General features: G+C 51.1%; 2 protein-coding genes across 2 annotated transcripts; both read right to left on the reverse strand.

Moving 5' to 3' along the window:
• Positions 1-5,137: 5,137 nt before the first annotated feature.
• MCM5 (minichromosome maintenance complex component 5) lies at positions 5,138-14,362 on the reverse strand (the record flags this gene model as incomplete). The annotated part of the gene is made up of 16 exons (XM_080628234.1): positions 5,138-5,261; positions 5,557-5,684; positions 6,352-6,494; positions 6,745-6,873; positions 7,132-7,244; positions 7,349-7,525; positions 8,356-8,421; positions 8,675-8,818; positions 9,578-9,689; positions 9,853-10,024; positions 10,623-10,789; positions 10,878-11,033; positions 12,348-12,520; positions 12,975-13,103; positions 13,215-13,341; positions 14,196-14,362. The coding sequence occupies 16 exons, from the start codon at positions 14,360-14,362 to the stop codon at positions 5,160-5,162; spliced, it is 2,205 nt and encodes a 734-aa protein (XP_080484360.1). The 3' UTR covers positions 5,138-5,159.
• Positions 14,363-18,826: 4,464 nt separating this feature from the next.
• On the reverse strand, positions 18,827-25,218 carry HMOX1 (heme oxygenase 1). The gene is made up of 5 exons (XM_080635597.1): positions 24,990-25,218; positions 24,554-24,674; positions 21,692-22,183; positions 21,001-21,109; positions 18,827-19,562 (listed from the first exon to the last, which is right to left on the reverse strand). The coding sequence occupies exons 1-5, from the start codon at positions 25,019-25,021 to the stop codon at positions 19,426-19,428; spliced, it is 891 nt and encodes a 296-aa protein (XP_080491723.1). The 5' UTR covers positions 25,022-25,218; the 3' UTR covers positions 18,827-19,425.
• Between the last annotated feature and the right edge of the window lie 302 nt (positions 25,219-25,520).

Here is a 25,520-nt window from a genome sequence, read left to right on the forward strand (position 1 = left end):
ATCCTGTGTTCAGTTCTGGGCCCCTCACTACAAGAGAGACATTGAGGTGTTGGAGTGGGTCCAGAGAAGGGCAATGAAGCTGTGAAGGTTCTGGAGCACAAGTGTGATGGGGAACGGCTGAGGGAACTGCAGGTGTTTAGTCTGGAGAAGAGAAGGCTCAGGAGGACCTTATTGATCTTTACAACTGCCTGAAAGGAGAATGGAGAGAGGTGGGGGTCAGTCTTTTCTCCCTGTTCTGCCCAATAAGACAAGAGGAAATGGCCTCAAGCTGTGCGAGGAGAGGTTTAGATTGGATATTAGGAACAATTTCTTCACAGAGAGGGTGCTCAGGCACTGGAACACCCAAGGAATGGTGGAATCATCATCCCCGGAAGTGTTCACAAACTGCGTAGATGAGGCCCTCAGTGACATGGGTTAGTGGTGGCCTTGGCAGCCCTGGGACAATGGTTAGACTTGATGATCTTAAAGGTCTTTTCCAACCTGGTTGATTCTATGAGGGTCCAAAAGTCTGTGGTGCAAAGGGCACATAAATCAGTGTTGCCTGGCATTTCTGGCCAGAGGTCACAAATTGGGATACAAGCCATTAGTCAGGATTTCTAAAGGACTTGAAACTCAGTGTGAGACACCTCTGCTCAGCAGATCACATCACAGGGGCCCAGACCCACGACACGTGCACTGTTCTGCAGGGTGATGTTATGGCAGTGTGGCATTGCTGCACTACGGACTTCCCCCTCCAGACTTCTCCCTTCATCACTTGGCACTGTCCAGAGCAAAGCACAGGGATTTCTTTGAGAGATCACTTCTCAGTCTGGCGAGGGCTGGCAAGACCCTAGAACATGTTAGTGTCATTTGTATCAGCAGGTGAACTCAGACACTGAGATTGGGCTGCTGTTGTGTCAGGTACTACACAAAATGGTGGTAAGAGGCTATCTGTGCTCCAAAAAAGGTTATTATCCAGAGCAGGCAAGAGGAAGTCACTTGCTCAACCGGCCCAGTAAGTCAGTAACAGAAAGTGGAAAGGAGCTGAGGCTTCCTTCATCTGCAGTTGGCACTTGGTGGATCAGCTCAGATCGTTTCTCACGTTGCCCTTATCAGCATATTCTACTAGCCCTTGTTTATGTCACATCCTTGAGCAACAGCCCTCAGGACTCTGCAGTTTGGCTTTGTTTTATTTTATGGGGGAAGTGACACAACACGCTCAGAGGTTAGGTTGCTGCATTGCAACAGCTCTCATCCTACATGGAAATGGAAGAGATCCAAGCAGTGCAGATGTGATGACTCAGTTTTGCTGGATTTTACAATAGTGGAGCTCCGGTGACATTCCCACAGAGGCATTCTGATGAGCTTGGTGCACAAGGAGAGAATCAAACCTAGTGAATCTGCCCCAAAATTAGCACCTACAGCAAGCCTTCACCAAAGCCCTCCTCCTCCAGTGCAGCACTGCAGCACACAAGGAAGGACGTGCACATCTCCCCAGTTTGAGACACCTTTGATGCAAAAATACCTGCTCAATCTAGTTGTCCTGACCCATTTTTGTAGTCAACAGAGAGAAAACAAATGCAATTAGGGCACAGCTTGCCTGGTTTCTTTTGAACTTTTACTTTGGATAAAACAAAAGTGCTCACTCCCCTGTGCAAGACACACAGAGTACCTTGCTCAAGACACAGCTCTTGATGCCTGGTCAGATGAACCCCAACCCAGCCCTCCCTGGACAGCCAAAAAGGCTGAGAAGAGCCCAGTGCACTGAATCTCTTTTGAGTGAGAAACTCCCCTCCTCTCACACAGATGAACACATCTCATGCAGAATTACATGTAATCTGCAAGCTCTCTGGGGGGTAATTCATTGTGGCAAGAGGTGGGAGGCTCCTATACCAGCCCAAGCTTTGAATCAAAGGCACCTGAGCATCCCTGGCAGCTGCCTAGTTTGGGGTGGTTACACTTCTCCAATTGTACTTCCCAAGAGGACAAGCAAAGGTTGGGGAATGGGCTTCCTGTGCCAGTGACACAGCACTAAGGTAAGGGACAAGGTCAAGTGGTAGGCTAGGTAAGGGAATGCTGTGCTGCTCAGATGTGAAGTGGCTAAGTCTGGCTGGTTTTGCTCTCTCTGTTAGCATCAGGTTTGAGAACAGTGTTTTTGGTCATCTAAGGAGACTCTGTCCCAAGTCTCAGCAAGCAAGAATCTCAGGAATGACAAAAAAAGACACCTTCACGAGGAGGATGACCAATCCTTTACCTAGTAGCTATCATTTGAGGAAAGATCTGGTCATCTTCACCAGGAGAACCACCAGTCCCTAATCAAGAAGATATCGCCAAGCATCCACCCAACTGAGAGCTGCTGTTCCTCACAAAGTTTCCACCTGCAATGCAACGTTCAAAACAAGCTATTAGTAATCAATGATCTCGAGTTCCAAGATAGTACGAGTTGCGCACATCAACACATTTCTTCTGATAAAGCTGCATACATTAGCTGCTAAACAATGCTGTTTGAAACCATACGTACGCTTACATAACCTCGTACCATATAATCAACACATTTCATAACACGAAGAGATCAATCATTCTGATCCCTGTCACAGAATTATACCTCTGCTCTCTTTCATACCATGAAAACAACGAAAAAGAACCCAACAAAAAGGAGTTCCAACCTCCGCACCTGCCAACACCCAGCACAGCTCCATGTACCGTGAGATGCTGGCTCTTTTCAAACCTGTGAGCACCACATCACCACCACTGGCAGACAGGAATAGACATCCAGCCATAAGCTTCTGCTCCAGCACAGAGCAAAGATCATGGAGAAAGGCTGGGGGTATGTCTGTGGAGGGAAGGGTAGGGAACAAGAAGGGTGATGGAAACAGAGCCCTTTGCACTGTGTTTCCCTCCCCAGGACACTCTCTCCCCATCCAGTCCCTCTCCATTGCTGGGTGCTCTTTCCAAGCCTGGGAACAGAGCTCATAGCCTCCTCCAGAAGCAGCATTAAGAGCAGGCTGTGGGTACCGATCCCGTATTTCACGTCCCTGTTTGCTTTGCTATTGCTGCACCTCTGGAAGAAGAAGCATAGACAGACAAGTACTGTCAGCATCTCCAAAGCAAGGACAGAAGTACTGTGGAAAGGTGGCAGGGGCTGAGAGACCTGCAGGACTTGTTACCATGCTACATGGGATGTGGCATGACACCAGGCTGCTGCTTTGGGGCTGCGTTGATACTGCCCTGATGGGTCACCTCCTGATGCTGCAATATCAAGTGCTTGATCAGGGGCACAGAAGCTTGCGAGAGGGCGGGATGCTTTCAAACAGACATTGGCAGCTGTGGGAGTTTCAGTCTCCAGGTGAGAATGTTGCCCTGTTGTTCCCACATTCACTTATTCCTCCTCCATGGAGCTGATCCTCTCCGTGGAGCAGCAGCTGACGGCAGCTGCATCCTTCTCTTATTCCAGCCCTGCCTCCCAATCAGGGAGCAGTTTAGGGAGAGACAGTGTCTCATTTTCTTTATGAAGGGAAAAGAAGGGTGCCTGCTTTTGCCCCAGCATCGCTTGCTCTAAGAAGTGCTGTGAGGTGCTTGACACCTGTAAAAATACAGGGCAATAAAATCACTGGGGTGAGCTTTCTGAAGACCTATCCCTGGCTATCCTATGGAAGGCTTTGTGCCAGCCTCCTCTCCCCTCCAGCCCTCCACAAAGGTCAGCTCCTCTTGAAAAAACTGGAGGATGAAGAGCAGGCAGCTGTTTCTCCAATGTGCAACCAGTCTCACCAGGGCCACCACTGCACCAGCCCCTCCAGACAGACCCCAAACCCTATAACCACCTCCAGCCACGTCAGTTCACTGTGCACCTCTCAGAACACCCAGACCAAAGCAAAAAGGGATGCTGTTGAACCCCACAGGGGTTGCAGTGGAGCACTGCCCTTCTGGGACATCTGCCAGGCTGGGTGCACCCTTCACCCCATCACCCAGCCCAAAGGGACCCCTTGGCTTCCCCTCTCTCAGGAGAAGGGAGCGCTGTGCACAGCCACAGCCCAGCATCCTCAGTGCTCTGGTACCCTCTGCTGGCCCTGAACGTTTCTTTGCTAATGAAGCCTCTCCTGGGATGTTTCTAAGCCTGAAGGTCACTTGCAGACAGGGAGTGTTTTCACTTGCCTGCAGTGCCAGACACTGCACTGTCTTCAGAATGCCCCACCAGTGATCTCACACACGCAAGCTGGCCCTGAGAGGTCAAGGACAGGGACCTACTCACACCTTACCTCTTCAGAGCCAACACTTCTTTGCTAATAGTGATAAAAACTTGCAGTCTGACAAGTGCAAGGTCACACAGCAAACACAGAAGGGCAAGTGGCTGCAAAAGTCCACCCCGGGGCTGACAGCCCAGAGAGGCTCCTAGCAAGTGGGAAAACCCTCCCTATGGCTGTTGGCATAACGTGATAGAGCCTAGCTGGAGGAGGGTACACAGCTCTTGGGCATCACCTCATATCCCCATCCTCACTGGGGCAATCAGGGAGCTCTGCTGATGCCTCCAGCAACGCTTTCATGCAGCCCTTTACACTGCAGGGTAAAGCATTTGCTGCTGCACCCTCGGAAAGGAGGGATAAGCCAAAAGCAGCTCTGAAACAGAGAACAGCCGGGCATTTCCTTCACTGCTGCTGGCAGATGGGGAAGATGGAAGCAGCCTGCACGCAGTGACCGCGTAAGGTGCCTCTGAACCACTGAGCCCAACAGGGCAGCCTGCACCAACAGGATTTAAGCCTTTACAGATAGATCAACACTGAGTGAGAAATGAGTTTCTGCCTTCCTGGCTGCTGGTGCTGCCCATGAGGCTATCCTTTGTCTTGAAGGGAGTCCCCAGGGTGGGCACTGGCCTACACAGGGTGAGGAGGAGGGATGCCTTTGCAACCAAAATCCTGCACCACCTTTGAAGGTGAAAAGGAATATACCAAGGGCTACAAATAAGTTTTTATTTTAATACAAACTAAAAGCTTTTGGAGTTCAAAGAAACATCAATGTGTACTGTGACAGGGGAACCCTGACCACACCAAACCCAGCTTCAAGTGGGACAGGCTGTTTGGCTCCCCAAGGAAAAGCTTCTTCCAGGAGCCCCATGGGGCACTCTGCCTGCACAAGGGCAAGAGTCAGGCACCAGCGCTTCCCTCCCCGCACATGGGATGGGGAGGTCACTTGATGCGGTAGAGGACTTTGCGCTGCATGCGGTGCTGGATCTCCCCCCGCCGCATCATCAGCTGCAGCACCTTGTAGATGGCATGCTCTGGGTATTTCTGGAAAAGGAGAGAGCAAGGGAAGATGAGCCGGCAGGAAAAGTTCACCAGCACCCACAGGACGCTGCAGTCTAGCTAAAGCCTGGCTACGCCTCCCTGGAGGGATGCAGGACCCAACAGCACCATGTGCTGATGCTCCCTTTTCACTATTCCAGTCTGACCACAGCCAGTGTCACAAATCAAACAGTTCTGGTTTCAAGGGTCGGATCTCAGCCTTGGGGAATGGACTTCACTCCCCTGGGCAGCAGCCCGGGGTCTCTGGTTTCACAGCCCAACCACGCAGTCCCTGGCCTACCTGCCGCACGAAGTCCTGGACGATGCTGTGCTCCGACACCTGAGAGCCGATGGCGAAGCGGCGCTTGAGCTGCTTCTCAATGCGGGACAGCATCTCTTGGTCCTCCTGTGTCGTGAAGCCTTCTGCCCCTGGAGGGAAAGGCAGTATGAGCTCTCTGTGGCACCCAGGTGTCACTCTCAAAGCCAGGGTGCCCATCTCCTGTGTCTCCCACCACACCTGCATGTTTCCAAGACTTCAGAGAACCCAGGAGCAAATCCACAATCAAAGGTGGTGAAGCTCCAAAGACACAGATGAATGTGGACCAGACCGCTGGAGCTCCTTTCAAACCCTTTGTGCCATGCTGCCTCTCAAGGAAACACTGCCTCCAGCCCCACAGGGAAAGATGTTAAGAGGACAAATAGGCTGGGGAATCACCTCCAGCAGCAGACTATACCCTTTCAACTGCAAGCGGCCAGACCATCCTTCCCTTGCTCATCACAGGTGGAGATCCTTGGTGTCATTTGCCATTGTGAGCCACAGCCCCTTGGCCATGATGGTGCCTTGCTGCCACAGGCATTCATAGAATCATAGAATAACAGGTTGGAAGGGACCTCAAGGATCACCTGGCCCAACCTTTCTTGGGAAAAGCACAAATTGCTTTGTCTTTGCTCAAAATATAGGTCCAGCATGTGACTGGGGGTGGCTGGTAGCACTTCCTGCCCCTGCCAGCCCGGTCCTGGGAGGGGAGCTCATCTCTCCTTGTCCTCAACAGCCAGTCCCAACACGTCCCTCCTGCACAGCGCATCTCCCCCTCACCTGACAGGCTGCCCGACATGGCTGCATCGAGCGTGGACACCTGGAAGAGCCTCAAGGCCTCCTCAACATCCGCCTCCGTGGCGAAGGGCTGAAGCTTCATCTTTGCCAGAGACTCAGCAATGCGCACAACGGCCTCCAGTTGCCTACAGCCAAAGATGTTCCCTGCTTTCTACTGCAGCTCCAAGGGGTCTCCTCCTTCCCCCTGACACCCTGCCCACCACACCCCAGGCATCACCAGCTCCCCGGGCAGCACCACAGCGTTGCCCTGTTCAGAGAGCTCCCCCAAACCCCAGCACCCCACTAATCCGCTTCCTGGGATACCCCAGGCGAGTCCCAGCGATACAACCCCGACCCTGAGGGTTCTGGTAGGACAAGGAGGGCAGTGCTTCTCACCGCACGGTGATGGGGATGCTGGAGCGGCGGTCGCTCTCCTGCTCGTGCTGGCGAGCGCCGCTCCGCATCAGGATGTAGCGGTTCTTCAGCTTCTCCGCTGCTGCCGCTGACAGCCGAGGGCCACATTTCCTGCAAGGAGGGATGGGAGCTGGAAGGCAGCAGCACCACAGAGGGTCCCCCTGTGCAGGGGGGTCCCTGGGCACCCCTCGCTTCCTTGGTCCACACTGTGGCACTGTTGTGAGCTGCTCTCCCTTCTCTTTTCTCAAGGCAGGCATTAAATAAGGTCATGCAGATGGAGTGCTTGCAAGCATCTTGCTTGCAAGCACGGTTTGCTTCTCACCACTGCCTCCCACCGTGCAGCCCGGGCACTGCCACGAAGTCACTCACATCCGACAGAAGGAGATGAGCTTCTTCAGCTTGTTCAGCTCGATCTCACCCTCCACGGCCTGGGTCTGCGTCAAGGCGCTCACATGTAAGGACATCACGTGCCTGGCCAGTGTCTACAAGAGCAGAAGTCGGTCAGGCAGTAGGAATCACAATACCTCCCCCTCCCAAAAAAGCAGTGCACCACGAGACCCAGCTGCACCCATACAGCCTGACCCACCATGTCTCGCTCTTCATTGTGCACATCCTTGACGATGAAGATCATGTCAAATCGGGACAGGATGGTGGGCATAAAATCAATGTTCTCCTCGCCCTTGGTCTCATCCCAGCGCCCAAAGACAGAGTTGGCAGCTGCCAGCACTGAGCAGCGGGAGTTGAGTGTGGTTGTGATTCCTGCCTGCAGGCGGAAGGAGAAATGGATGGGGTCAAGACCACAGCCATCCCACAGCAGGGCTAGGCGGCTATGAAATCACAGTGAGAAGTCCGAAGCAATCTGCAAGGATTCCTCCTCAATCACTTGCATTTAAATAAAACCCAATTGCTCTGTAATGTCTCCTCCTTGGAGAGGGGTCAGCGCAGGAACTACATAGGGCTGGACCCACACAGCCTTCTGGAGGACTGGCTTCAGCTGACACTTGAGCACTGACTAGTTTCACTTAAAACCTCATGTCAAGGGCAAGGACACACAAGAGCCCACCCCAAGTTTGCAATCTGAGCCAGAAACTGGGTGGCTGGGGCTGAGCCTCCCTGGGCTCCTCCTTGGTGGCAAAGCAGGTAGCAGAGGCAAGAGGGACAGCAGTGGTGGGTGCTCTGTTACCAGGGACTCAATAGCTAAGGGGTGAACCAGAGGAACCAGGAGGGAACAGAGGTGCTACCAAAAGAAGTTGAGCAGTAGAGATTAAGAGAAACTGCGATTTGAGAGATCAGGCACCAGGATGTCCCGCAGCCTCTGTAGAAGGGGTGGAGGAAAAGGGAGGAAAAGAAGTGACTTTAGGCTCTGACATCAGCAGAACTACTACATCTAGAGCAGAGGAGAGGCAGAGCAGAGGGAGCTCATTTCAGTCCTGCTGAAGCTATGAGAGAAGACAACCCAAAGCCTACAGGTGGGGCTGAGCGGTCTCAGATCAAACAGTGACCATCAAAACCACTGCCTGGACTCTGAAATGGCAAAAGTCTGGCAAAAGATGAGTGACCACTGTCTCTCAGAAACCCACACCCACAGCTCACCTTAGCAATGGAGATGGTCTGCTGCTCCATGGCCTCGTGAATGGCCACGCGGTCATCCTCCCGCATCTTCCCATCCACAGTGGGAGAAATGAGGAGAGGAGGAAAAGAAGTCATCATCAGTCACCTCCACCAGACCCCAGATACACACCCACGGATGCTGTCCCCTGAGAGGAAGCTCTGAGGACTTCTGCCCAAGATGTCAGGATGTAACCACGATTCCCTTGCAGCCCCATCCCCTGGCCTTCCCCTGCGGCTCTGGGCTCTCCCAGGAGAAGCTGTCAGCCCAAGGACTCTCCCGCACAGGCAGTGCCATGGGTACCTTGTCGAACTCATCAATGCACACCACTCCTCCATCCGCCAGCACCATGGCTCCCCCTTCCATGAAGAAATTCCTGGAGGAAGGGTCCCGGATCACCGAGGCCGTCAAACCAGCAGCGCTGCTGCCCTTCCCAGAGGTGTACACCTAGTGGCATGCGGAACAAGGAAAAGGACAGCACATCAGCTCCCGCGGGACCCAGGAGCCCACTGCTCCAGCTAGAGGACAAAGCACCCCCAGCACCACAAAATCCAGAGGGAACACAAGGATCTCCAGGAAAACCCCTCAGCACATACAGGAAGCAGACGAGCAGTGTACAGAGCCAGACTATTGCCTAGCCCCAGGCCTCAGAACAAGCAGCTGTGACGCACCGGAGGGCTTGCAGACACACAAACACAAGTATTAAGTACAGAACAGGGAGTGATTCATTGTTTGGTGGTCTGCTGTATTAGGTTAGTTTCCCTCCGGAGGCAACAATGCAGTCAGAGGCTGAGTTTAATAGAGACTACAAGAAAACACAGCTGAAAATATAATTTCATGCCTGGGCTCAGCCTGGAGGTCCGTGCCTGAGATGCAGTCAACTTCATTTGTCCTGACCAGCCAGCATCTCCACTGATCAAATCTCAACAATAAACAACAGCACTAGTCACGTCTTTGGACATCTGCAAATAGTCTGGCTCAGATCTTAATGAAAGGCATCACCTGCTTCCCCTTCCCTCCTTTGTCCTACATCCTGCACCCCATCTCTTCCAAGCCATCACCAGAATTAACAGTTCACACCCCTGCCAGCCAGCTGTGGATGCATGGGCAGGTATCTGCTGTGATCATGGTCTGGTCTGCCGTGCTATGCAAGGAGCAGAAGGAAGAAACAAGCTGCACTACAAGAGGGTCTCTCAAACCACCTACCCCAATGGGCGAACACTTCTCAACAAACTTCAGCAGCTGGGACTTGGCTGTGCCGGGGTCACCCAGCATCAGTAAGTTGATGTCTCCTCTGCGGGTCAGCCCATCCGGGAGCCTGGAATGACAGGATCGGAGGAAGAGAAGGAGGGGAGATGGTGAGCCTTGATTTTGATAACCAGGCACTGCTGATAACCAAGTGCCAGAAGACCATACGAGGGCTTTGTGCCATGAATGACATCCCTGCCACCACTCTCTCCACCAGGCTGACTTCTCCCCACCTCTTGCGGGAGCCTCCAAACAAGAGGCATGCAATGGCCTTCTTGATGTCGGTGCTGCCATAGATGGAGGGCGCGATGCTCTTGGCGATGGTCTCGTAGATGTTGGGCATGGCAGCAAGGTGACGAAGTTCCTCCTCCTCTTGAGGGGTTACCGAGCCAGCAAAGCTGTGTCCTGCACACAGACAATGTTTGTGCGATGCAACAGTGAACAAATGGATGTTCTTTGAAGTAAATTACATCACTCCCCCCAAACACCCACTACCACCAAAACCCCTTCTTCAGTTCATGCCAGTGGGGAAGGGTGGAGAGGACAGGCAGCTGCTATTCCAGCAACGCAGGCTGTGTCCTTAGAGGCTGGTAGGAAAAAGCAAGGATCTTGGGCAAAGCAGCTCTGGAGGGAGAATTACAGTCAGGACAATGTTTTCAACACATAGCTCAAATTTAACCATCGGATGCAGCCTGGATCCTCAGGGATAGCTTAGCAGATTCCCACTAAGATCAATAAGATAAAAGCAACTTAAATACCCTGAAGGACTAAGGCTGAAGCCTCCTCATTTAATATCACTGAGAAAAAGTGATACAGCACATGACTATAGAGCATCCAGGGCCACTTAAAAACCCTTGAACTGGCTTGAACCTTCTGCTATATAAGCATCAGAGAAGGACCCAGTTTGTGACTGCACGCAGTGCATAGTGAGGGACCACTGTGTTCAGAGAGGGGACTCTCCCAGCACCACACGGACCAGATGGGCACTAAAAGCAGCCCTCACCTGATCCCTCTGTATCCACCTGGATGCCCACTACACGGATGTAGGCACTTCGGATGCCCACACCGACGTTGTCACGGCCTTTGTTCTTGCTATGGGCAGATTTCTTGATGGAGTAGATGCCCATGATAGTGACCCTGTTCCCTGGAACAACTTTGTCACAGAGGTACCTAAGAGGAGGAAGGGGAAAGCAGAGAAGATGGTAGTGGGGGAAAAGATGGCCCCAGAGGGGTGAGGGTGGGGAGACTGCCTTGGTACCTGTCACAGTAGAGCTGCAAGTGCCGGGGCATCTCCCCGTGTGGCACAGCATCCGGAGACTCCTGCAGCTTCAGCACCTGGAAGTCCACACACTTGCACTTATCTGGCATGATGAAATACGGGTCCAGCGGGCACTTTGGGCGGCCAGCTTGTTCTCTGTGCAGAGACACCAATGAGGGGAGCCTGCTGGCACTCCACAACCACCCTATGAGCACCCTTGAAGAGGGGACAGTGGTGGCAGAGCCAAGAGCAGCCACGCCTCCAAGCAGTGCCCACCAGGTGAGAAGGGCAGTCACATAAGGCTGAACCAAAGGCTCACTGAGCCCTCTGCGTTGCCTTCAACAGCTGCCAAAAGCATGCACAACAACAAGCCAAAGACAGGCTAATACTTGTCTGAGTGCTTCCCCTGTCTCCCCCCTGTCCCCTGCTAGCTAAAAGCAGGGAGGAAGGCAATTCATTAATTACACAGAAGGTAACAGTATAGATTCAGCGACACAGCAGGGCATTTTTCTTTATAACCTCATGCACGAAACAAATGTTAAGTGGTTTCTGGTGAGAGAGCAATTAGCAATGTGACAAGGCTGCCATCAACCTTCCAGTCTCTCGAGACGTATCTGCCTTGCTAAACTACAAGCTCTTTGAGACAAAAAGAACCTCCACGTCCACCTGCCATCTCAGTACATCACTACTGACGCCTGACCCCATGCAGGGCTTTCAGGGAGGGTAACAAGAGAATGCAGATGCTCTTGTGCAGTCAAGGATCAGCAGCGAGGTGCTGTACAGACCACGCACAAGAACGATCCCTATTCCAAAGGCCTCTCAAGCTGTGTTAGAGTTAAGGCACAGAAAATAAATACTGGCAGGCATGAGCTTTAAGACACAACCCACCAGGATCAGCTGGTGTGAGAGCGGCAGCACAGCAGCAGCTCAGCACTCATGGGTCACCTGGACATCAGGAGCTATAAAGCAGGATTTGAAGGTTAGTAGCAAAGCCTTCCTACAGAAGGTAACGCGAGTCCCCTGAGGAGGTGGAATGCGGGAGCAAGAAGTTTGTTTGAAAAAGATAAGAACTTAATAGGAAGTTTGCTCAGCATAGCATTACGGGGCAGCTGTAAGCAGGAATGAACCTTTAGGTACAACAGGCAAAATGCACTAAAGATAAAAAGAACTCTCTGGACAACTTGCCGCACTGGTCATGTAGCGTCACCACCAGCTTGACCATAGACAGCTGCTGGAGTTAAAACTTGCCAGTTTTAACTCCAGCAGCTGGTTACAGCAAATGCCGCAGGTACACACAGGCACAAGGTCAATACGAAGGGAGGAGGCAGACAGCAGTGCAGATGCTCCTGCATTATACATCACAGAGCTGACTCTGCAGCACACATGGGATGGAAGAGAAGCAGGAGGAAGGGATGCAGCCTTTTTTCCCCCCTACCAGCCTGCCACACGCATCCCCACGTCGGTCCTTACGTGTTGCATTTCCTGGGGAGAGCATAGCCCTCCAGGCCCGGGCGCACCGCAATGTTGGTGATGGTGTTGCGGCAGCTGCGGCACTGGATGGCTATTCTGGTGGCCTTGGCTCTCACAGGGGTTGCCGCAATTACAATCCCAGGGATCTTCACAAGGTGGGACATCTGGTCAGACTGAAAGGGAAAAGGTGAAGAGAAGGTGAGAAAGCCATCGCTGGAGGATGGATGGGAAACTGAAGAAGTTAAAGAAACACAGTTCTTAGCTACAATTCCTACATTTACGGGACTATGGCATCAGAACAAAAATGCCTGCACAATGTCAGTCTTCTGCTCTACAGCAGTAAAGGAATGTTGCATGACTTAAGCCTGTGGATTTCAAAGCAGTGCAGACTAAGGACAAAACACCGTGCAGAACACCACTAACAGCAACAATGTCCCGGCAAAGAAACCACCAATAAGTCCTTTGTAGTCACATTTAAGTTGCAAAGCATCCCTGCTTGTAAATTAGCGTACAACCCATGTCCTGAACTATGTGCTCAAGTATCAAAAGCTTCCCTGCAATCACATCCCCCCCAACATAAGCAAGCCTTGCCACTCACTGCTCAGTGTGGCAGCCCATTCCCCTCACCTTCAGGCTGCGGATGCTGGCTGCGTTGGCATCCGACTTCAGCATCACTTGGATGTCTTGGAGAGTTTCCTCCCCCGAAGGACGAGGATGAGTGACTTCATCTGCAACTTCTTTTGCTGCTTCTTCAAACTATAAGGGGAACAACTAGGCTGTTACAGGTGTACTACAGTGTATTGTCAGGGCTGCTCTCGTGATGTGACAATGTCAGCACACCAGGTTGCCCATCTCCTCCCTCCTTACCAGCTGCAGGTGCTCTGCTGGCTGCTTGTACAGATAGTCAGCAAGATCTTCATCAAAGCTGGCCAAGTCTTCCATCTCCACCTCCACCCAGTACTGACTCAGGTTATAGTGCCGTTTAAGCTCATCCCTGGAAGGCAGTAAACGGTAAAGGTTGGTGGGGCAGAAAGCAACGGTTACCCACAGAGACCTTATGACAAGCAGGGAGCAGAGAAGGCAGGTTCTGCAGGGAGTCCTTGGTTTGGAAAGCAAACAGGAACAACCAGGAGAGCGCAAGGAGACCTGGGCAAATCTTTCATGCAAAACCACTTCGAAATGTGACATAAGACAAGGACACCAGTGCTTACAGTGACTAATTGGTCACTAGAGTTACATGACCTAGGCAACTAGGAAACTTCCACACAGGATAACCTATTACACCTAAAATATGACTTTAAAGAATGAAGCAATAGCACAGCAGGCAATAATCTCTAAACACCCAGGGTCCATGAAATTCAGAGATGAAAGGCCTGTCTCAGTCCTTGCATGACACATCTCCATGTTCTCTCACAGTTGTGCCTCCAAACTGCACAGGCAAAGAGATGGCCAAGGCACCTTCGTAGCCTCCAATGGCACACATGGACAGCGTTGCACTGATTTGAATGGATACAGACAATGGCTACTAGACCAGCAAGCACTAGAACTTGAAGACAGACCTTGAATTTCATAGCTACGTGCAAGCTTGGCAGTGCAGCTCCCTCTATTGCTACCTCTGCCACTTGCTGGCTGCCTAACAATGTGACAGAACACCAGACCTCAGTTTTCCTATAAGACTAAATGGGAACATTTCTTATACTGATAAAGAGGTACTTATGGTCTATGGGAAGAGAAAAGCTGACACATGCCACTGTATATCTGAGGTGCACGTAGCAGGAGGGAAGTTAACAGCAGGCTGGGTGTCCGAAGAGGAGCAGCACCAAAGGAGAAAAGGGGTCAGAGCAGCACCTGTATTTGAAGGTGAAACCCGTTCGGTCCGTGCCCACCCGGTACTGCCGCAGGAACTCCTTGAACCGCTTCTGCAGCTGCGACTTCCGAATCTGCCCCTCGTCCACAGACCCATCTCCCCCGAAACTGTCGCTGTAGTAAATGCCGGGGTCGTCAAAGCCGGACATGGCGACTGCTGCTGCCCTGAGGGGGGCGAGACCCCACGGTCAGCATCAAATACCCCCTTCTTCTTCTCCACCTCCTCCTCCCTCCCCTCCACGCACCAAATGCCCAGGAGATACCCTCCTCCCGACTCCACTGCCCCCTCCCCCCCAGCCTCGCCACCCCTGGCACTGCCCCCGTCCTCCCCATGACTCCCCCGATCCCGATCCGCACCTCGCTGCCTGAGAGAAGCCGCCGCCGACTTTTTCGCGGCAAAAGCAACGCGCGGCGGAAACGAAACCTCAGCCCCGCCGCTGTCGCCGCGCACTCCGATTGGCCCGCCCGCAGCGCGCCGCAGCGGATTGGACCCCGCCAGTTCTCCCTCCCCACCCCAAGGGGAAGAGCGCGGCCGTGCCTCTGCCGCTGATTGGCCGGGGCGCTCAGGCCCCTGCCGGCCAGGAGCTGTTTGGCGCGAAATCTGGGAGGGAAGGGAGGGGAGAGGCGAAATGGCGGGTGGGTGGGACCATCGTGGCGGTGCGGGGAGGGGGGGAGCGGGTGAAACCATTGCGGCCAGAGGGAGCACGTTGGGTGCCCCCAGGCGGCCGGTGCGGCCATGGTCATGGGGGACAGGGCAGAGGAGAAACCTGCTGTGTGCGATGGAACACACTGTGAGGGAATCACAGAGTCACAGGCTGATTTCGGTTGGAAGGCACCTTAAAGCTCATCCAGTTCCAACCCCCTGCCACGGGCAGGGACACCTTCCACTAGACCAGGTTGCTCCAAGCCCCGTCCAACCTGGCCTTGAACACTGCCAGGGATGGGGCAGCCACAGCTTCTCTGGGCAACCTGTGCCAGGGCCTCACCACCCTCACAGGGAAGGATTTCTTCCCTATATCTAATGCAAAACTCCCTCTGTCAGTTTAAAGCCATTCCCCCTTGTCCTGTCACTACATGCCCTTGTAACAAGTCCCTCTTCAGATTTCTTGTGGACCCCCCTTAGGCACTGGAAGCTGCTGGAAAGTCTCCCCGGAGCCTTCTCTTCTCCAGGTTGAACAAGCCCAGCTCTCTCAGCCTGTCTTCATAGGAAGAAAGCATCTTCATGTCCCACCTCTAGACTCGCTCTAGCAGGTCTATGTCCTTTACCTGTTCATAAAGATCATAGGCAAGTACAAGCAAAGCTTTAGTCTTTGCCTCTGAAGACTTCCTTAGGCCCAGTGTGGACTCCTTCAGCGTGTGATAGCACAATGACAGTGAGGTACTCAAAGCACCATACCTATGCTAAGGCCTCCTTAGAATTAAATCTGGCGAGAGGGGTCAAGGACAACAGAAAGAGCTTTTTCAAATACATAGCTGATAAAACTAACACCAGAGGCAAGGTTGGCCCACTGGTGAACGGGATGGGTGCCCTGGTGACAGAAGATACTGAGATGGCAGAGTTATTGAATGCCTTCTTTGTCTTTGTCTACTCTGCCGGAGGCAGTCCTGAAGAGCCCTGTACTCCTGAGACCTCAGATGAAGTCAGGTCACTGGAGCGGTTTGCCTTAGTCCATGAGGAATGGGTTAGGGACCAGTTGAGCAATCTGGACATCCATAAATCCATGGGTCCAGATGGGATGCACCCGCGGGTGCTGAGGGAACTGGCGGAAGTCATTGCTAGACCACTCTCCATCATCTTTACCAAGTCTTGGGAAACGGGAGAGGTGCCTGAGGACTGGAGGAAAGCAAATGTCACTCCAGTCTTCAAAAAGGGCAAGAAGGAGGACCCGGGTAACTATAGACCGGTCAGCCTCACCTCCATCCCTGGGAAAGTGATGGAACACCTTATCCTTGATGCCATCTTAAGGCATGTCAGGGATAAGAGGGTTATGAGGGGCAGTCAACATGGCTTTACCAAGGGGAAGTCATGCTTGACCAACCTCATAGCCTTTTATGAGGAAATAACATTGTGGATGGATGATGGCAGAGCGGTGGACGTGGTCTACCTTGACTTCAGCAAAGCATTTGACACAGTCTCCCACAGCATCCTCATAGCTAAATTGAGGAAGTGTGGCCTGGATGATCAGGTAGTGAGGTGGACTGCAAACTGGCTGAAGGACAGAAGCCAGAGAGTTGTAGTCTATGGGGCGGAGTCCAGTTGGAGGCCTGTATCTAGTGGAGTGCCTCAAGGGTCAGTACTGGGACCAGTATTATTTAATATATTCATCAATGATTTAGATGAGGGCATTGAGTGTACTGTCAGCAAGTTTGCTGATGACACTAAGCTGGGAGGAGTGGCTGACACGCCAGAAGGCTGTGCTGCCATCCAGCGAGACCTGGACAGGCTGGAGAGTTGGGCAGGGAGAAACTCGATGAAATATAACAAGGGAAAGTGTAGAGTCCTGCATCTGGGCAGGAACAACCCCAGGTTCCAGTATAGGTTGGGGAACGACCTGTTAGAGAGTAGTGTAGGGGAGAGGGACCTGGGGGTCCTAGTGGATGGCAGGATGACCATGAGCCAACACTGTGCCCTTGTGGCCAAGAAGGCCAATGGCATCCTGGGGTGTATTAGAAGGGGGGTGGTCAGTAGGTCGAGAGAGGTCCTCCTTCCCCTCTACTCTGCCCTGGTGAGACCGCATCTGGAATATTGTGTCCAGTTCTGGGCCCCTCAGTTCAAGAAGGACAGGGACCTGCTGGAGAGAGTCCAGCGCAGGGCAACAAAGATGATTAAGGGAGTGGAGCATCTCCCTTATGAGGAAAGGCTGAGGGAGCTGGGTCTCTATAGTTTGGAGAAGAGGAGACTGCGGGGGGACCTTATTAGTGTATATAAATATATAAAGGGGGAGTGTCACGAGGATGGAGCCAGGCTCTTCTCAATGGCAAACAATAATAGGACAAGGGGTAATGGGTACAAACTGGAACACAAGAGGTTCCACTTAAACTTGAGAAGAAACTTCTTCTCAGTGAGGGTGACAGAACACTGGAACAGGCTGCCCAGGGAGGTTGTGGAGTCTCCTTCTCTGGAGACATTCAAAACCCACCTGGACACATTCCTGTGTAACCTTATTTAGGTGTTCCTGCTCTGGCAGGGGGATTGGACTAGATGATCTTTTGAGGTCCCTTCCAATCTCTAATGTACTGTGATACTGTGATACCTCTTCTGCCATGAGCAGGGAGGGGATGATGTCAGTCTGAACCCAGATTTCCTAACTTCGAGGTCACAGTTGCAATCCCTTCGGTTAGTGGAGAGAGGCTGAGTGTGGTAGAGTGCATTTCTGAGCTCATGGGCATTTGTTTGCATGTTTGGGATGTTTAGTTATTGAGCATGGTTGAACATAATGATTTAGTTGGGGTTGGTTAAAGGGACTGGGTAGACTGAACTTTGAGAAAGTTCGTATATTCGAATAGCTAACAAGCCACATATGCCTGCTTTTCAAACATCTGACTATCTTTATAAGGACTATTTTTTCTACCAGGGGTTTCAGATGGGCCCAAATAGAGAAGTATTAAAGGGGATTCGGAAGGAATATAGAGCCTGAGAATAAACACCTGAATCAGCCCCTCTTTGCCATTGCTTATTCTCAGCACGACCTGCGTTCTGATGCTTGCTCTTTGAGCAGGTTCAATGCTGGTCTTTAAAACAGATCATTAGGAACATATGTCTTTGGGATTAAGGTCACAGCCAGAACAGGCAGCATCATGGAGACTGGTTGATCATGGAGGCTTTCTGGTAGAAAGAGTGGAAAGGCCTCTGAGGTGATAGATACTGGCCTTGTGGGTACCTACTGTTCCGTACCTGAACTGCAACCTCTCGTGCGGTGACTCCTGTGTTAGAAGACCCTCCAAAGCACATAGGGCCTGTGGCTGTAAGAGTGGCTGGCCACAAAGCCATCCATCCAGAGCTGCCTCAGCAAAAGGGGAGAAGAAAAAGCTGTGTGCTCCAGCAGTGCTGTGTGTTTGGAGTGTCTTTAGCAATGCCATGTGTGTGTGCTGAGTCCTGGGAGGAAGTTGGGTTGGCTTATCACCTTCGTGAGGGTATACGGTTGTGTGCTTGACGCATCCCATTTAGCCGCCTCGTAGGATCAAAGCCTAGTGTGTATTTCATTTCTGGGCGGTGAAAACACACTTGCTTTTCTGATTCTTGCAAAGGCAGTCTGGGAACAGAGCCCTTAGCTGGTAGTGGTCAGGGAGATTTGTCCTGGTTGAGGGTCCCATCACCTATTGCTTTTCATAGCTCTTACATACACCTTCCACCCCTGAAAAGTCCTTTGTACACTCACAGACTTTTGTGCCATTTCTAGAAACAGAGAGCAGCGTGTAGGAGCTGCAGAAACCCACCCCACCTTCTAACAGGTTATTGATAGCACCAAGTGGGAGAAGAGTCAGATTCTGATGATAGCTCCCGCTTTTATCTACTGCCGTGGCTGTGGAGGCAGCAGCCCCGAAAAATTTGGAGGACAAAAGACACCTCCTTTCTCCCCAGGTAAGGCTTAAATAATAGGGAATACCAGGCCTGAAGAGTTTAAATTGAAGTTTATTATGTGTATAAATTACATTACCAGACAAGATAATGACAGTGTATCTTCAACAACTGCGTTCTGCTTCTCTTTTAAAAACCAAAAATGATTGGAAAAAGGCATTAACAAAAGACCTATTCGTGTCATATAAAACAGTCTATAACCCATGGGAACCATGCGGCTCCGCAGGAAAAGTGATCACAGTGTTATCTAACAGTATAAAACATCGAGCAAACAGAGCTCCAGGGAGCTTCGTGTTTCTGAGGAGAGACAGATGTCAAAGCTGCATTTCTGATCCTGTAGAAGTTTTTGCAGGCACTCTGTAAAGCAACAACAATTCTTGGCCATTGTTTTTAGCCCCTTCTACCCTTTGGGGATAAAGTTAGTCTCTGAGAAGAGCTCACACCAAGCACGAGGGAGACTTTGCCTGAACCCCCCTTACAGCACTCTGATTCTGGGGAGAAAAAGTCTCCTAATATTAGTGGCAGAGCCAAGATCACAGTACCCAGTGGGGAAATTTCTTTCACAAAGACTGGGGAAGGTGGATTAGTTCAGGATGAGGGAAGGCACGAAGAGAAGGTGAAGCTCCTGCTCCGTCACATGGCAAATAAGCCAACAGCAACTGTCATGGCTAGAAAGCCAAGTGCCAGGATCCACCGCACCAGGGGAGTGGTGGGCATCATGTCTGTGTGCCTCCTGTTTGTCCTCTCACTTTCTTTCCCAGCTGCTGGACCTAGATCAAATAGGGAGAGAAAAGAAAGGCACGTGAGAAGAGGTTGAGGCAAGATGCTGCTGGTATGCCATGCTTGCTGTCCCAATGCTATAGCTGCCAAGGGGAAGAGGATGAAGCCCAGAGCCCAGCTGGGCTGGGGGAAACAGCAGCAGCAGGTTCTGCTCTCCTGGGGTAGGGGAAGAAGGGAGGCAGCAGACCTGATGTGGAAACCACAAAGGCTCACAACCACTCTGCCTGTATGTGAGTACCAACTTGTCTCCTTACAGCCATATAAATGCACTGCCCAGCTCCATCAAACCCCTGGTGTGTGCAAAAGACGGTCAATACTTAAGCCAGGATTTTAAAAGGTGGTTTCTGTCCTACTTCTCACTGATTTAATTGGTTAGGCATTTAACGGCCTTAAACAGTCCTCAGCACTCCAGACAATTTTCCCAGGATGGGATACCTCATCCAACACCAAACTTTTCAGAAAAATCCTCCTTTTATGAGTGTGTTGGGAAAGGAGCAGCGAAGTTTCACAGAGAACTTTTACTGCTTTTCCCAAAGAAGTTGCTTTAAGCTTCGTTGCCTAGAGATGCGCAGGATGAGGTTTGCTTCTCATTCTTTTCCATGGGAAAACTATGGCTCAGTCCAGCGTGCACTGAAAGGTTTCCTTTTTGGTTTCAGAGTGGGCAGGTCATAAGGGCTTCTTTATTTGAATCACGTGTTATCAGGGAAACCACTCTCCTCTGTAAACATCTGAGCCCGCTCCTCACTCGGTAACAAGTCTGACTGTGTAAAGGGATTGCTTTGCTTGCAGCTGCTGCTCAGGCTTTGCCCAGTTTGGGACTGACCCTCACCAGGACTGGAGCTTTCTCAGCTTTGCAAAATGGATGGGCAGCCTGTTCATCCCCACTTCCCAGCTGACTGCATTTCACCATCTGGATATAACCGCAGCACACTTTCAGGAGTGTTTTCAGTGAATACTTGTAGAAGCTAGAGAAATCACAAGAGGGAGATTTAGTCTGAAAGGACAGGCCACTGGATAGGGCTGTGTGTCCAGAAGAACGTTCTGTGAGCATCACAGCACCATGGCTGATCTGCTGGGTCCAAAATCGCTGCCTCTGCTTCTGTGAACTCAAGGCTGGTTTTGACTGTGGTCAAAAGTCACCTTAAGCTCGTTAAAACCTAACAAGAGGAGAGGGCAGTCTCTTCTTGTCAAGTTCCCTTATTGACTGGTTTTCTGGAGAGCCCACGTGTCATCCTTGTCCTGACATGTCTAGAAGCGGCTTTGCACACACAGTGCCTATCCTTGCACTACCTACTGATGGCTGGGGAAGAGATGGGGCAAGCACCTCATGCTCCTTTCTCAGTGACTTTTACAAACAAGAATAGAGGAAGGGAGGAGAACAAAACCACAAGGGGCAACGTTAAACCCCTGCCCTTAGCAGTGTCTTACCGTGCTCATATGATTTGTCAACGTTCCTCGTGCGAAGTTCTGCCTTCATCTGCGGAGGGTGACCATTTTCCTGGCCCTTAGACACCAGCTCCTGCAGTGCCTCAAACACCTGAGAGGAAGGAACACTGTCTCATTACGTGGCCTCCTCTTTGTCTGTCCCTTTGCCCCTTGCCCCTGCCCTAGACACTTTAAGAGCTAGATGAAGACACAACTCAGTCCAACTCTTCTGGCACTTTTTGCACAGCACATAATCTGCCTGTGGGGTTAAGAGCATATCTTTCAAACTCCTTGTTCGCTTTACAGGTTCTCCCTGAAGCTTCCAGCTCCTTCCTTCTGATGGGAAGGAAAACAAAGTACCTGTGCATCTGGTCAGCATTCACAGAGGACCTGTGGATCTGTACTACGGAGGTAGGACAGACAGGTGGTGATCCCCGCTCCAAGTATAAGCCCTTAATGGCACATGGAAAAGGCTAAGTTCAAACTTTAGGGAGAGAGAACAGCTTTTCAGATACTAGCCTTTTACTAGGCTCCCAGGCTGGACAAGTGTAGCCATCCAACCCTGACTAGCTTGCTGTAATCCACAACTGCCCATAAGCTCCACAGCAGAAATACCAGCTTTGCCTTTTCCCTGTGGCTATTATCTTATTTCACAGAGGATGTGGGCAGGCAGGGCTGGCTGTTTGTTACTCACTTGTATATTTAGCAAGAATGCTTTCTTGGCCTCCTCCAAGACTCTCTTCTTAGTGGCGAGATCCATCTCGAGGGCATTCATGCGGGAGCGATAGAGCTGCTTGAACTTGGTGGCGTTGGAGACCCCATCGAAGGTGAAGAAAGCCAGCCCTTCCCCAGTGCTGGGCAGCTGGAGGGCCTTTTGGGCAATTTTCTTCAGCACCTGCCCCCCAGAGAGGTCTCCCAAATAGCGAGTGTAGGCATGGGCCACCAGTAGCTCTGGGTGGTTCTTGCCTATGTAGTGGAGCCTCTCAACGTACTTCCGAGTAGCCTCAGGACATGGGATCTCATCCCTCCAGTTGATGCCATAAAAGTACTCCAAGTCTTGCTCCAGGGCAGCTTTCCGGTGCAGCTCCGCTGGAAAGTACACGGGGGCATAAACTGGGTTGTCCTTGTTACGTTCAATCTCTTCCTCCAGCGCAGAGTAGATGAAGTACAAGGATGCCGTAACCAGCTGAAAGAGAATGAAGAGGTGAGCGCTGGGTGTATATATATGTCTTCTTCAGGTTTTGGGGACAAATCCTGCTAATGAAAAAGTGATTTATAAGCACCCTCAGTATGAGCCATGCATGTCTGTGACTTATAGGTTACCCATGTGGAAAACAGAGCTGCAAGGTGCAGTAGGACACAATTTAGCCCTTCCCCTCCTGCTTGAGGCAGCATCAGGTAAGACCTAAGTCCTTTCCAGCAGATGTTGGTCTTACCTGCTCTTAAAGGGTAACTTCACCACCAAGTTAAAGGCAGTTTGATGTAATGGAAACAGGAGCCCTTTTAAATCATGCCTGGTCTATTCTCCTTATCCCCTCGTTCAATAGAGAGGGTATTCCCAAAGGTATATTTTCTGCTGCATTGTTCAAATCTGAATGCTTTAGGATGTGGCTTCCCTTTGCATGGCCTTGTAAGATGATGACACACCCTATTTGTTTTTCAACATACTTGTCCTGTTGGCATCCCGCCATCCCGGGAACTGAGGCACCACGCTCTCCTCATTCACACTTGCAAGAGGGGTTGCCCCAAGGAGACCAGATAAAAGGGGGCTGGAAGCACAGCCTGCCTCTGAAAGATGCCTTTGTGGAGGAGCACTGTCAGGCTGTGTGTTCTCCTTTCTATTTTGAAACCATTGTTGTTGTTGTTTTTCCCAGCTTACGCGATGCTTTCTTCCATCTGCCAGCTTTTCCACGTGGTGTAAGACAATCTAGCTGTGTACTTTCGTGCCCTGGGCATTCTGTTTTCAGGGGCTGTGTTCATATTTATACCTACACCCCCCCTTCCTGACACTGGAATTCCCTATCAGCCGCAAAGGGTGAAACACTGAGGTCTTGCAGTGAGTCAGGTTTGGGCAGGGGTGGGTTACATGGACGACAGGAGAGAAAGCAGGTCACTCTCCCACAAAGCAATCAGTTCTGCAGTAAAAGAGTTACCGTTTCAACTTTTCTCCCCTGTGACAGCAAACAGGACTTTGATAAGCACATGGGCAGTGGCTTGGTTGGATATTTGGAAACAAATATTCAGATTCTGAGTCATGTATCAGGGCAGATACATGCGTGTGCCAAGAGAGTCAACAAAAATAGAGGATTTTAAACAATAACCTGGTAGCCAGCTTACTGGGAAAGAAACAAACTACGTGAACATTGCCTAACAAATGGAGAGCATATAACTTGCGTGGCTGCTTTCAGAGGCAGGTAGAGTTCTGATGGGAAACGTGGCTTCGGAAAGCTGTCGTTACTTTTTCAAACCTACGTCACATCTCACTCCCCTGACAGCATGTAAATGTCTGCTACGAAATGGAGCTGTATTCCTGAGGGCCTGATGTTCTATGTTCTTGCCAGCCTGTCTCAAAGTTCACTGCCTAACCAGCAGCGCATTCCTAACAGCAGGAAGTCAGCACCTTGGATTAAATTTGTGCCTGACCAAGTATCTTGAATGTGACCTCTCAGAAATAAGTCGTTTTTTTCCCACTCTGGTGGATTTATTTGCCAAGGAACAATTCAAACAACAAAGTAATTAAGACACAGGTTGGATCGCTAGCTGTTACTTCCAAGACCATGCGTCACATCCTATAGCCTCCCAGGAATTTCTGGCCCAGGTGTGTGCTTTGGTTTTGCTCATGGCTTTGTTACGTGGCTCAGATGCCAGGAATCACGTATCTAGCCAGGTTAGGTGCAGACTAGTATCTGCAAATGTTTTCTCTTTTATCTGAGGAATAGCAACAGGCTCCTACCTGTTAGCGTCAGACATGGCTTGCTCAAGTTCAGTCTGCCTTTGAGTTGTTATTGTTCATGAGCTCAGCTCTGGTATAACCCAAGTGACAACTGAAACATCACGAAGTTCAGTGCCAGAGATGATCCCCCATACTCACATTCTTGCCATTCCACCATTATTTCTTGCTGTGGCTGATTAGAGGGTTGTAAATTTAATATTCTCCCTCTTTCTGGCATTTCAGCCACTCAAGTATCTGCACACAGTCATATCTCCATTAAGTACCATTGCCAGTAATTAATATGCAGGCTTTTATGAAGAAAGAGAAAAGCAATTGCATCAATCTCATCGACCTGTTTGTCTTTTCATCCTGCCTCAGCTTGGCTGCCCATCCTGATATGCACCATCCTGCCCTGCCTCCTGCAAGAGAGATCTCAGCGTGCTAGAGAAGATGAAGATTGTGTTTTGCACAGAAGATGCTGATACCAGGCAGCTGTAATGCACAGGACCTCATTCCTTTTGCCATCCCCATCCTCCCCCTTTTAGTCCCTGCAACACTCCATGTGATCTAACTCTATTTCCCAGCAAGGAAATCCCATTCCCAAGCAATGCTGCTATAAAATACCTTAAACTCGTGGAGAGACACCTGCCCCTTCTGAAAGTTCTTCATGAACGGCGTGTTCTCTGCCTGCTCGTGCACCTCCTTGGTAGCTTCCTTCAACAGTTCTGACAGGTCCTTAGACATGCTGGGGAAGAGCAGCAAAACAGAGGTCAGTGCTGTTGCTCTCCTCTGGCTAAACGGATCTTAGCTCTTTATGAGAGAAAAGAGTGAATAAGAGGATGGCAGGAATAGGAGCAGAGCGTTCCCGAGAGCCACAGATCGAAACCAGCATCCCAAACACTGTCCTGAGCAAGGAAAACTGACAGACTCCATCCAGAGGTGAAAGCAGGAGCATGCCATTCGCCACAGAGCAGAAACAAGAACAGCATGTCTAAAAGCAAGGGAGAAACATAATACTCTTCTGGCAAAGAATTCCCTCTCGCTCCCGTCCCACTCTCACCTTTCAGAGCTGTGCGTCCAGGAAGTTTCCATGTTTATCCAAGTCGTTTCGCTCCTCCGCTTCCCTGCTGTTTTTTCTCACTTGTGCTTTCCTCCTTCCTTCCTTTCTGCTCTCAGGATAGGGAAGCTCTGAGCTGGGCAGCCCAGCCTCTGCATCCAGCTTTATACTGGCAAGCCACGTGAGCAGCCAAACCACTGACCTCAGCGTGAGTACAAACTTCTTGCAACACAACTGCACTTCCCTTCCCAGCGGGGCTGTCAGCCTCCCCACGCCTGCAATCCCAAGGGACCAGAAGGAAGTCACCTGATTCGCCTTGATAACTAAGCACAAACACAAGAGGATGTCCAGCAACTTCTCCTTCAAGGGTGCCTGGCTCTGTAACCCTTTCAGTGCAGTGCCCATGGCAGGCAGAGCCCCAGTGCTGCAAGAGGTGCTTATTGTGCTGGGGGCAGATGGTTTGGGCGAATAGGGGTGGATTTACAGGGCTAGTGCCTGAGGCAGGGAGGGCAGCCTCTTCTCCCTGTGCTCAGC

Source organism: Psittacula echo (assembly GCF_963264785.1).
Source record: "Psittacula echo genome assembly, chromosome: 1".
Lineage (NCBI taxonomy): Eukaryota > Metazoa > Chordata > Aves > Psittaciformes > Psittacidae > Psittacula > Psittacula echo.